Here is a 12,577-nt window from a genome sequence, read left to right as displayed (position 1 = left end):
TTGCGCAAATTACTGTCTTAGCTATAGCATGGAGCGATGCTCCTTTAAGGGGAGGCAAATGCCGCGCACGAAACAAAGAACGAAGACGATGTGCGCGCCAACAGTCTCGTGAAAAGGGGGACTGAAGAAGACGACGTGCGTTTGTTTTTTCCTCGCCTGCTCTTGGCTCCTGCATAAAAACACACGCCGTTGGTTCTTGGACTCAATGTCTCGGTGCACTGCTTACGTTGAACCGCGACAATATATATATATATATATATATATATATATATATATATATATATATATATATATATATATATAAATATATATATATATATATATATATATATATATATATATATATATACATATATATATTTATATATTGGTTGGGTGAAATTTAATGGATCCGGTGGAAAATGCGGTAAAAATAGAGGTCGACAAACGTGCGAAAACACAATTTTTACAAACGTTTCGGCAGGTGGGCCTGCTTTCGTCGGAGTGAATGGTTACAGATGGCACACAGAACACATATATGACACAGATATGTGTCCTGTGTGCCATCTGCAACCATTCACTCCGACGAAGGCAGGCCCACCTGCCGAAACGTTAGTAAAACTTGTGTTTTCGCTCGTTTGTCGACCTCTTTTTCTACCGTATATATATATATATATATATATATATATATATATATATATATATATATATATATATATATATATATATATATATATATATATATATTGTTAAGCGGTTTATTGGCGGACACTCAGCGATGATTAACGACAGCGACAGTCAATGCGGGGATCGACTCTCTGCGCGAGCTGCTCTTCTTCTTGAGAAAAGGGCGACCCACTAGAAGGCGCTGAAGAGGACGACCCACTGTTCAAAGGCTTTACCACAACTACCCCGGGTACGAAAAGGGAGCCGCCTGGCGACCTAACAGGTGGTTACAATGAGCGGGTCATGGTAGGCCTTCAGGCGCTCCACGTTAACAATGTCGCGTCCTCGACGACGCATGTCCGAAGATGGTTCGATGGGTTCAATCAAGTAGTTGACTGGGGAAGTGCATTTGACGACACGGTAGGGGCCTTCGTACTTGGGCAATAGTTTTGAAGATAGGCCAGTTGCAGTAGTAGGGATCGAGAGCCACACGAGCGCTCCAGGGAGGAACGTGGGCGCAGTAGTGCTGGCGTCAGCGAGAATGACTTTTTGCCGCTCTTGATCATGCGCTGTAAATGTCCTTGCAAGCTCTCGACACTCTTCAGCAAGCTTGGCTGTAGCAGAAATAGGCGCCCACTCGGACGGATCTGGCTTGTACGGAAGTATAGTGTCGATGGTGTGCGACGGGTGCCTTCCATATAATAAAAAGAAAGGTGAAAAGCCAGTAGTGCTTTGAGGGGCGGTGTTATATGCGTAGGTGACGAAGGGTAGAATGGAATCCCAATTTGTGTGATCAGCGGCGACGTACTTGGAAAGCATGTCGCCGAGCGTACGGTTGAAGCGTTCCGTGAGGCCATTCGTCTGCGGGTGGTAAGCAGCAGTTTTGCGGTGAACAACGTTACACTCTTTGAGAATGGCTTCGACGACTTCAGACAGGAAGACGCGGCCTCGATCACTGAGCAGTTCCTGAGGTGGACCGTGTCGCAGCATGAATCGTTGGAGCAGGAAGGAGGCCACATCGCTCGCTGTAGCCGCGGGGAGAGCGGCAGTTTCGGCGTATCGCGTGAGGTGGTCCACAGCAACAATGGCCCAGCGGTTACCAGCTGACGTTAGTGGAAGTGGCCCATACAAATCGATTCCAACGCGCCCAAACGGCCTGGCAGGGCAAGGTAGAGGTTGCAGACCTACCGGTGACAGTTGCGTTGAAGTTTTGCGGCGCTGACATTCTATGCAGGAGCGAACGAATTTCTGCACGTAGCGGTACATGCCGCGCCAAAAGTACCGTTGGCGAATGCGGTGGTAAGTCTTCGATACCCCGGAGTGCGCACATTGCGGATCAGAATGAAAGAATTCGCATATGTCAGAGCGCAGACTGCGAGGTATGACTAGTAGCCACTGGCGGCCGTCACCGTTGTAATTGCGTCGGTGGAGGAGGTCGTCGCGAACCGCGAAATGGTGGGCTTGACGACGCAACGCGCGAGTGGATGGAGTGAATGGATCAGTCAGCAAGTCTATCAGTGAGGCAATCCATTGATCCTTGTGCTGTTCAGTAGCAATGGCATGAATGCTAATCGAAGAAATGGCAAGGTGAGACACTGAGTTGTTGGCATTGTCTTCAGGCAAGGGAGAGCGCGACAGGGCGTCGGCGTCAGCATGTTGCCTTCCATTGCGGTATAGCACGCGGATGTCATAGTCTTGCAGGCGAAGTGCCCACCGGGCGAGACGGCCTGAGGGATCTTTCAATGACGACAACCAGCATAGTGCGTGGTGGTCGGTGACGACATCAAATGGGCGACCATACAAATAAGGTCGGAACTTTGCAAGGGCCCAGACGATTGCCAAACATTCCTTCTCGGTGACTGTGTAATTAGTCTCGGCTTTAGTAAGCGTACGGCTTGCGTACGCCACGACATATTCCGGGAACCCTGGTTTGCGCTGCGCAAGGACAGCGCCGAGGCCGACACCACTGGCGTCCGTGTGTACCTCTGTAGGGGCCGTAGGGTCATAGTGGCGGAGTATGGGAGGCGACGTCAACAAACGACGAAGTGTTCTGAAAGCGTCGTCGCACTGTGATGACCACGAATGGAGAGGCCCGTTACTTCCGAGAAGCTTCGTCAGCGGCGATATGATAGTCGCGAAGTTTCGAATGAAGCGCCGAAAGTAGGAACACAGTCCTACAAAACTGCGCAGTTCCTTCACGGATGTCGGCTTGGGGAACTCGGTCACGGCCCGAAGCTTGGCTGGATCAGGGAGAATTCCGTCCTTGGACACGACGTAGCCGAGTATTGTCAGCTGCCGAGCTGCAAATTGGCACTTCTTTAGGTTCAGTTGCAGACTGGCGTTGCTCAGACGCGTTAAAACATGCCGAAGGCGTTGAAGATGCGTCGAGAAATCAGGAGCGAAAACGACGACGTCATCGAGGTAGCACAGGCACATGTGCCATTTTAGGTCACGCAGAACTGTATCCATCATGCGCTCAAAGGTGGCGGGCGCATTGCACAGCCCAAACGGCATAACGTTGAACTCGTACAAGCCGTCGGGAGTGACAAAAGCGGTCTTCGGTCGAGCGTCCTCAGCCATAGGTACTTGCCAGTACCCTGAGCGCAAATCGAGGGATGAAAAGAATTCTGCTCCTTGCAGGCTGTCAATCGCGTCATCTACCCGCGGTAGTGGATACACGTCTTTACGAGTGATCTTGTTGAGGCGTCGGTAGTCCACACAGAACCGCACAGAACCGTCCTTCTTCGTGACGAGAACGACAGGAGATGCCCAGGGGCTGCTAGAGGGACGAATAACATCGCGGCGAAGCATGTCGTCGACTTGCTCGTTGATTACACGGCGTTCTGTGGGAGATACGCGATATGGACGTTGCCGCAGCGGTGGCTGTGCGCCTGTGTCGATGCGATGCGTAACGGTGGATGTGCGGCCGAGAGAAGGTTGAGCGACATCGAAAGAAGAGCGGAATTCTTCCAACAGGCCCAAAAGCTGGGAACGCTGGCCCTGCGTAAGGTCGTCGGGTATGCAGGGACCGAATATATCATCGGATGATGAAGCAGATTTCGAAACAGCACCAAGCGTACAGGAACTTGAGCAGTGCATGTCATCGGGTTGATCCATAACTTGCGCGTCTTCGATGGGTTCCACGCTGCCGAGACATTCCCCTCGCACCAACGTAACGCTGTACGGAGATGAGTTCACAACAAAAATAGTGGTGCTGCCATGAGTGAGTTGCACGGTCGCGAAAGGAACCAGCAAGCTTTTTTTTATGAAGACACGATGAGATGGCGAGAGGAGTGCAGCGGTGTCAGAAAGGCTTGCGCAGTATAGCGACACCGCAACGGACGAGTTTGCAGGCACTTGAGTGTCGTCTCTGACGAGTAACTTGCTTGCAGCGGATGGACTGTCGGCCGGCGTCAAAGAAGAGAATGGCGTGAGTTCTATTTCTGCTGGTGCGCAATGAACGACGGCGTCGTGGCGGGAGAGAAAATCCCATCCTAGGATGACGTCGTGAGAGCATGAAGAAATTATGATGAATTCGACCGCATACATCACGTCCTGAATCATAAGGCGGGCTGTGCACATCGCCGTAGGGTGAATACTTTGGGCGCTGGCTGTACGGAGGGAGAGCCCACAAAGCGGCGTGGTCACTTTGCGCAGTAATCGGCTAAGTTTTTCGTCCATCACGGATACGGCGGCTCCAGTATAACAAGGGCATATGCACGAACGCCATCCACAAGCACGTCTATCACGTTCGACGGGCTTTCCTGAGGGCTTCCGCAGTTCGACAGCGTCGCAGCCCTTGCCTCGTGGACTGCGACGACTAGTTTTCCTGGTCGCCCTCGAGTGGACGTGGCCGCATTGGCGACAGTGAGCGACGTCGTGGAGATGGTGAACGGCATGTAGACGGAACGGGGCGGGACGACGGTGACATAGGCGGCGGTTGGTCATAAGAGCGGCTTGACTGGTTGGGAAAGTTGGAGGCGACCTGCGGTTGCTGCACACGATTGCAATAGCGTGCTACATGACCGACGCAACCACAAGCAAAGCAGATGGGGCGATTGTCAGCAGTGCGCCATTGGTTTGCGGGTCGCATCCATGTCGCAGAACGCGATTGGCGAGCCGGCTGCTGATATGAGTGCATGGTAGGCGGCACTCGGGGCACGTGGGTGACGCCGACGTATGTAGGCGAGACCGTTTCTCCAAAGGCCTGGGGCCTCGCGACGGTTTCGGTGTAATTTAGGGGAACAGTTGCAGAAATCGGTGGGGGCGGCCTTGCAACAACTTGGGCGTAGCTGAGTGGCACAGATGCAGGAGGCGGCTGGTGGTATTCAGGGACGACCTCCGCGATTTCCTGCTGAATGGCTCGGCGGAGCGGAGGTAGAAGTGTGCTTGATGGCTGTTGGGCATGTTGTGGGGAAGCAAAAGCCAGTAGAGAGACCTGGCGGGCAACTTCCTCACGCACGAACGACTTGATTTCGGCGAGCAAGGTTGCGTGGTCAGGAATTGCTGACAAGGCCGAGAGATCAGCATCACGTGGTGGCGGTCGACGGGTCATCAAGCGCTGCCGCCGCAGCTCGTCGTAACTTTGGCATAACATGATGACTTCTGCCACAGTGCGGGGGTTCTTTGCCAGGAGCATGGTGAAGGCATCGTTGGCGATGCCTTTTAGAACATGCGTGATTTTGTCAGCCTCTGACATGTTCAGGTCGACTTTCTTGCACAAGTCAAGGATGTCCTCGATATAACTCGTGAAGGACTCGCCGGTCTGCTGGGCTCGTTCACGTAAACGCTGTTCAGCTTGCAGTTTACGAACGGCCGGGCGGCCGAACACGTCGACGACAGCGGTTTTAAAAGCGGACCATGTCGGGAAATCAGATGCGTGGTTGTTGTACCACATGCCGGCCACACCCGCGAGATAGAAAAACAGGTTGCCGAGTTTACCTGCCTCGTCCCAATGGTTGGGGACGCTCACGCGTTCGTACATGGCCAGCCAGTCCTCGACGTCGGTGCCATCCGCTCCGGTGAAGACAGGAGGGTCGCGGATGCGGGGGACACCGGGACATGGCGTCGGCGTAGGAGGAAGTGTTTGCTGGGCGGCGTCTTGGTGCATGGTTGGAGGCACGGTACGGGATCGAAGCTCCAAGGGCATCGAATGCGGACAGAAGGTGTTTGAAGGGCAGAGCACTCTCAGCACTCTCCACCAAATTGTTAAGCGGTTTATTGGCGGACACTCAGCGATGATTAACGACAGCGACAGTCAATGCGGGGATCGACTCTCTGCGCGAGCTGCTCTTCTTCTTGAGAAAAGGGCGACCCACTAGAAGGCGCTGAAGAGGACGACCCACTGTTCAAAGGCTTTACCACAATATATATATATAGTGGGAGTAATAATTCAATGGGCCAGTTAGTCTTCGTGAAGGTATGGGATATGGCACAACGGGAGCGTTGTCAACAAGGATAAATATATTTATTTCCCAACAGTTTCGGGAGGGGACCTCCCTTCATCAGGGGATGAGTTATACCAGAAGGACTCTGGTAGAGTCCTTCAATGCTTTTCTGGTCACGAAAGTGCCGCCTCAGCTTCATATGGAGCCAGCACTGGCCGCTAGGGGCGCAGCTGTGCTCGTGAGGGCATGCTGCCGTCCGCTACCGCTGCGGTAGTGTGTTGGTCTGCTTTGATTTCCAAGCTTTCTAAACTTCTGCAAAAGTCGTTTCACTTTCCCTCATTTACTTGGAACATTCAGCGTGCGTCGGTGACTGCGTGAATGCGCCGTCTGCCTTGAAATGAGCACCCGGGAGAAAAGAAACTAACAGCTCTGGACAAGCAGCTCGCGGCAGTCGCAGTCGAAAATGACAAAAATTCGGGGTTTGCCGCACCATAACGATGATATGATTTTGATACACGTCGTAGTGGGGGATTCTTGATTAATGTTTAACAGCTGGGGTTGTTTTTATATGCATGTAAATCAAAGTGCACGCCTTTTTTTCTGCTCTTGCGTTTCGCCTCGTCGAAATGCAGCCGTCAGGGTCGGGGGAGCGCCGCTCGTTCGTCGCAATACTGCAACTGGTCCAGCTTTTCAAAATTTGCCTGAAATCAGACACTGTACATTCGCAATAACGCACTTGCTGTGCCACATGTAAACAGAGGCGAACATACATACGAGTTGTTACACGTCCATTCGCCCGGAAGTGAGCGAAATCTCTCGACTGCGCAAAGTTGCGCATAAGGCCAGATGGTTCGCACGGCACGGCTGCTCAATTTCTATTAAACTGTGAACATTATCAGACTCCTGGTGTCATTTTATTCGCAACAGAAAACCCAAACAATTAAACCATTACTGCAAGAAATGCTTCCGTAGAATGCCTTCTTTTCATGACAAGAAAAAAAAAACACCTGTTCTATGCGCTTCAAATTTCTGGACCGAACGATTAAATCCCTCTACGAGCCTTAGGTACAATATATGTAATATCAGAGTCCTTAAATGCCAGCAATACTAACCTCATAGCAGTCTTCGGTGCGGCGTGTTGCCCCGCCACGGTGTTCTAGCGGTTATGGCACCCGGCTACAGATCCGAAGGTTGCGAGATCTAATCCCGGCCGCGGCGGCTGCATTTTGGTTGAGGCGAAATGTTGAGGCCCGTGTACTTGGAGTTTGGTACACGTTAAAGTGGTCAAATTCGTTCCGGAGCCCTCCACCACGGGGCGTCTGTCATAATCACAGCTGGTTTTGGGACGTAAAACCCCATCAGTCAACCGGTGCGACGTTTAGTTTATGATCATGACGAACGTGAAAAGTAAGGTCGAACACAGTTGACAGTGTATTGTAATTAGGCCATTGTTTTATAAGCAGTCTCATATAGAAGAGACAGTAAACCAGTAACTTAAGCCGCTCGTGATTTCGACAAAAACACACAAGAAGTTATTTTGATTCTTCTAATGGCCGACTATATATGAGGGGTTAAGATATTCCAATCATCGATGCTAATATTGTTGTCAGTGTCACAAGGAAAAAAATAATTCAACAAGAAAAATACATACAAGGTGCCTGTGCGAAAGCAATATGCAAGCACAACCATTTATTAATTTTATTTAAAACAAACCACATACACAGAACACCAGTGCACCAGTTCATGAAAAGCTAATTAAAAAATGTGAAGAATGGACAGCAACATATGTGAGATATGGATTGGGTGCAGAGTTACCTTTGAGTGTTTGGTTTTTTACCACCCCCTGCTGGACATGAAGCGCACCCTTTCGCTTGCATCTGTTTGTTTCTTTCTCTCGTAAAAAAATGCAAACACACCTTGAGAAAAAACTGAACAACTTCTGCAGTCGTGCTCACAAAATGTGACTTGCAACCGACAGCAGCTGAAGCAGTCCGAGGGTCCATCAAAACATCCTCCACAATATTCATGTACACACCAGAACAAGCAGTTTTTTCAACTGTGTGCACTTCCATGTGATCCTCCACAATTTGAAGGAGTGTGACGAGCTGGCTGGAGGGCACAAGGAGAAAACCTTTAGATTTAACAAGAATCAGGCCAGTTGCCGGTCGTTCTGTACTCCTCAGACTTTCTACGCAGCTTGAGCATCTCAGCGAGGAAAACTTCTTTGCAACGTACCCAGCGAGGTAGTCCAAGATCTTCTCCTTAGGAGACTGCTGATGTTGCAAAAGTGAAGCCTGCTCCACAGTTTCTCCTGGCTCCAAAAGTACTTCATCAAAGAGAATAGCCAAACAGTCCGCCTGAAATGCAAACACTGTATTGCTGGTGTGCTGAACATAGAAAGTGCACCGAACGAAAAAGATGTACTGAATGTCTAGTATTGCTTTACACCTTTTGTATGACGAAATCCAGGCTTTATCAGAAATCAGCTCGGCTTCTCCAAATTAATGGCTGCAAAATCTTTGATACTGCCTGCACTGCACAGTCCCCTGGCACATATGTAATGCTCATACAGCTTAGTGTGGCTAGAAATGAGAAAATTCACACCTAAATGCATGCAGCCTAAAAACTATTCTGAAAACTTAGTTAAAGAACTAATACGCTTTGATCAGTTTCATCCTATTCAGGAGATATCGCTCCGCAAAGCGTTTGTACTGTGTTCTTCCTTGCCTGCACTTTTTTTTTCATTTTGCTTTCCCTGACGAATTCTTACCATCTGACTCAGATTTCTACCCTTTCAACCCCTGTTAATATATTCTTGCTCACGTGACAGGCAGCAGGTTTTTCCTTCTGGAATAGGTCTTGGAGCTTCAGGAGGAGTTGTGGGCTGTCTCCTACAACTGATGCTCGCTGAGGCGGCTGGACAAGATTTCTGACAGAGAGCATTCTATAAATGAACAGAAATTGCTGGACTGTTGGTTGTCCTCCGTCACCAGCCACGTGCCTGATAATGCCAAAAAATCTCTGAAAGAAAAAATAAGGATTACTATTTAACTATCAAGCGAGAACGTGCACATGCTTACCTCTAATGGGTCCTGTCCAAACTTTCCCACCAGTACGTAGCGAAACCCTGAGGCAAGGAGGTTTTCAACCAGTGATATTGTGCTGAGCAAAGTTATTCTCAGCGCCTCACAGGTAGGCTTGCTTAAAAAGCAGACCTGCCTTTGCTTTGGTAGACTTTCGATGTATTTGCAGCACCTGTCCAACCATGAGATTCCCTCTTTCAGTGTCTATAAAGTAAGAAAGAATGTAGCCTGAGATCAGAAATGTGTGCAAGAGCAAAGTAATAATTCTTACGTCAACATGCTCAGCTTCACTGTACTGCACGTGTTCAGGCCTGCGGGAGTTCAAGCAGTCAAACAATCTGTTCATTTGTCTGGTGAATTCAGATGTTCCCGCAGAGCCGTGAAGCTTTTTGCATGATTCCTCCTCACTGTAAAATATCATGGCTGTAGCTGTGGATTCACTGAAGAGCTGAAAAGAAATTTTTTGTATGGCATTTCACTGTGAGTCACATCAAAAAGGCAATTTTTTTTTGTTTTCTAAGTGCACTTGAGTGTTGGGCGCCTTACTTGAACAGCAAGTTTGAACAGCATTTTCTGAAAAGCGTTTGGGTATATATGTGCCCTCGTCAGCTTTGGTACAGCACGCAGCCCTGACTGTTGCTCTTCATACTCTAGAAGTGCTGCATAATGATCATGATACACTTCCCGACCTTGAGGCAGCTGTAGAAAGAAGGAATGTCAGAATGTCACTCGAGATGAGATCATATGAGTGACTATATCACAGGAACAGTAATTATTTCACTTACCAAAAACTTCCCAACTTTCTGCAGGTTATTTCTAATACATTTAAATATGTGTGGTGGATCAATGATAGCATAGATCACCTTAGAGGGGTCGCATGGGTGCTGAAACGACACCTGCTGGTCTTTCATGTCACCACGAATTCCTGAAAGAAATGAGCAACTAATAAATTATACCTTTCCAGATAGTCTGCAGCAGAGCTTGTGTGTTAAACACTTACCTAAGGACCTCAAGGCACACCGATTGGTAGTTGAATTATCACATGTCACAGCATCTATAACTGCGCCAGCATTACACAAGTGTACAATGCACTGAAGCACAAGCTTTGCAAGTATTGATCCCGGGGCAGCACTTGATGCACAAAAGGTACCCACAGTCTGCGACCATCCCCCCAGAAAGGGTCGAAACAGGAAGACCAAAACATGATCAGCATCCTTTTCACGGTCTGCTGGCCTGGTATGTTCTCCAAAGTCAACCTTACCAACGACTTTCATGTCAGACTCTCGGACGTGCAAACTTTTCCTGACACTCATTTCGTCGAACATGAGCACACCTGAAAGAAAAAAAAAATTAATTTCTATCGCTTCAGAAAGGCAAAACCACACAGCATTCAGGTTAAGTGATGTGCTTTCAAACCTCGTCGTTCACTTTCAGGGGAAGTGAGCAGCTTTTCCTTGAGCACAGTAAATACATGCGCATCAAAGCCAAAATCGGCTTTCAAGCTCTTCATATAGCAGTAGAGTGTGCGTGGATTTGGCAAGGGTAGAAAGTTGTTCTCTTGGAGATATGTATACACAGATGTGGACTTCGTTTTCAAAAGCAGGCAGTCAGATAACCAGTCTTTCTTATACCTGGTAAGCAAAGGGTGCAAATCTCATTCACATGCACAAACATGCTAGCACAGTGCTTCCATAATGCTATCAAGCATAAAGACACATTGCTGTTAACCAAGTGTAACTGCATGCCAAGGGGTAATGTGAACATGCACATTGCACGGTGTACACAGTGGAAACCTGATCAACATGCAGGCCAAAACCTTCATAATGAGAGCAGGACACTATAAATGACACCGATCTATGGTGCATTCTCAATCCAGAACAATTAATAGAGAAAATAAGTGCACATTGGATCTCCAAGTTTTCAACGAAACTGCGCATAAGAACAATCATTCACTGTCTGTTTATAAACGTGCTCAAAACAATAGCAGTAAGGTGCGAAAAAAAGATCAACACATCACGATAACATGGTTATGAGGGTGTGAATAAGCCACTCGTAGTAGTAAAAAGGGCACATTTTTTATATGGACGAAAATCATTGTTTCATGATTTAAAGTATTAGGTATTAGAGTCAGCGCAGTAAAGGTGGACTCAAGCAGAACACGTATTTCATGGTAGTTTTGAACGCTTAGCTGATTTTGAATGGAGCCGCCACTTGCTCAGAAATCAACGGATATGTAGCTTTTAATTTGGTGAATATCTAAAATTACCACGTGAATATTCCATCGCCTTTACACGTAAACCATATTTGTTAAGTAGTGCTTGAAGCTTACCGTACGGCTCTTGCAGACTTCGCGTTTGCCTTCATCACGCACTGATAAATAATCAGTTTCTCGCGATCGGAAAGTTTTTGAAGGCTCTGCTGTTGTCGTTCGTACTTGGCAGTCTTCTTTCGGAACTCGGCGAGTTTTGTTTGGCATTGCCGAAGCTGCTGCTTCGCAGCTCGAAGTTGGCACCTCAACTTTTGCACTGCTGCACAGCTGGCGCAGTCAACCAAGCGGTCTGTCTGACAAGCTGTGTCCGTGTGGTAGGTTTCGACCGTTTCACTGGTCAGTGCCACATCTGCTAAAAAAAGAAAAAAAGGAAGAAGAAAAGGAGTGAACAAAAACAAGTCATGCAGTTTCAAATTTACAGGCTCAGACGATACCCTCATACACGACGACACGGATGTAATCTGGCCTAGCGCTTACATACCTTCATTCACTGATGCAGCATCGGTGCGGTCTGAACAGGTCGTCGGCGATGCTCGTTGCTCCTCCGTCTCGCACGACGACTCACGTGCTCGTTTGCGCGGTGATCGATTTGTCGATGAGCGGGGTCGAGGTTTACGCTTCGTGAGATACGAAGGAAGGCCACCAAAAATACTTGGGACAGCGTCAGCCTTCAGCGGTGGCTTGTCGCGCTCCAGGGACACGGCGTCACCGTTGATATTGAAATCATAAGTAGTGACAATGTCCGAGGCGTCGAAATGCTTCGCACACACGCGTGTATATTTGGACTCAAAGTTGAAGTCGCCACTTTCCTGCCGCGGTATGGCCCGTTTCCATTTCTCGCGCTGGTCCTTGTCAGGTGGAAAAGAAAACAACGACACCTTCTCGGTCGTTCCTCTGTAGCCGGAACGGCACCCCGGCACGCAACACGTGTTAGGCATCGTCGTCTCACAACATTTTGGCTAACTCGGACACGCACGCACGCATCTTCCACCAGTTTGTCTCGCTGTGCGCACGCGTTTCAGTCTGTTTCAGTACGCGAGCAGCCCGAACGATGCCCTCTGTGGCGCAGTGGCGCCGCATCGCGGCAGTTTTGGGCAGCGTATGAAGCTCTCCCATAGAGTGACGGCGGAGTTTCGTGACCAGAAAAGCATTGAAGGACTCTGGTTATACTGACATGAACTTCCTTGCTGCCG

The 12,577-nt window shown here is 48.9% G+C and overlaps 1 protein-coding gene across 1 annotated transcript; it reads right to left on the bottom strand.

Annotated features, from left to right (window-relative positions):
* Positions 1-9,631: 9,631 nt before the first annotated feature.
* LOC142774353 (uncharacterized) lies at positions 9,632-12,359 on the bottom strand. The gene is made up of 6 exons (XM_075874741.1): positions 11,866-12,359; positions 11,445-11,736; positions 10,532-10,746; positions 10,116-10,448; positions 9,901-10,040; positions 9,632-9,814 (listed from the first exon to the last, which is right to left on the bottom strand). Exons 1-6 carry the CDS (start codon positions 12,320-12,322, stop codon positions 9,632-9,634), a joined length of 1,620 nt encoding a protein of 539 aa, XP_075730856.1. The 5' UTR covers positions 12,323-12,359.
* Positions 12,360-12,577: the final 218 nt, after the last annotated feature.

Source organism: Rhipicephalus microplus, chromosome 10 (assembly GCF_043290135.1).
Source record: "Rhipicephalus microplus isolate Deutch F79 chromosome 10, USDA_Rmic, whole genome shotgun sequence".
Lineage (NCBI taxonomy): Eukaryota > Metazoa > Arthropoda > Arachnida > Ixodida > Ixodidae > Rhipicephalus > Rhipicephalus microplus.
Note: the sequence above shows the minus strand (reverse complement) of the source record. Positions and strands in the feature narration are given on the sequence as shown.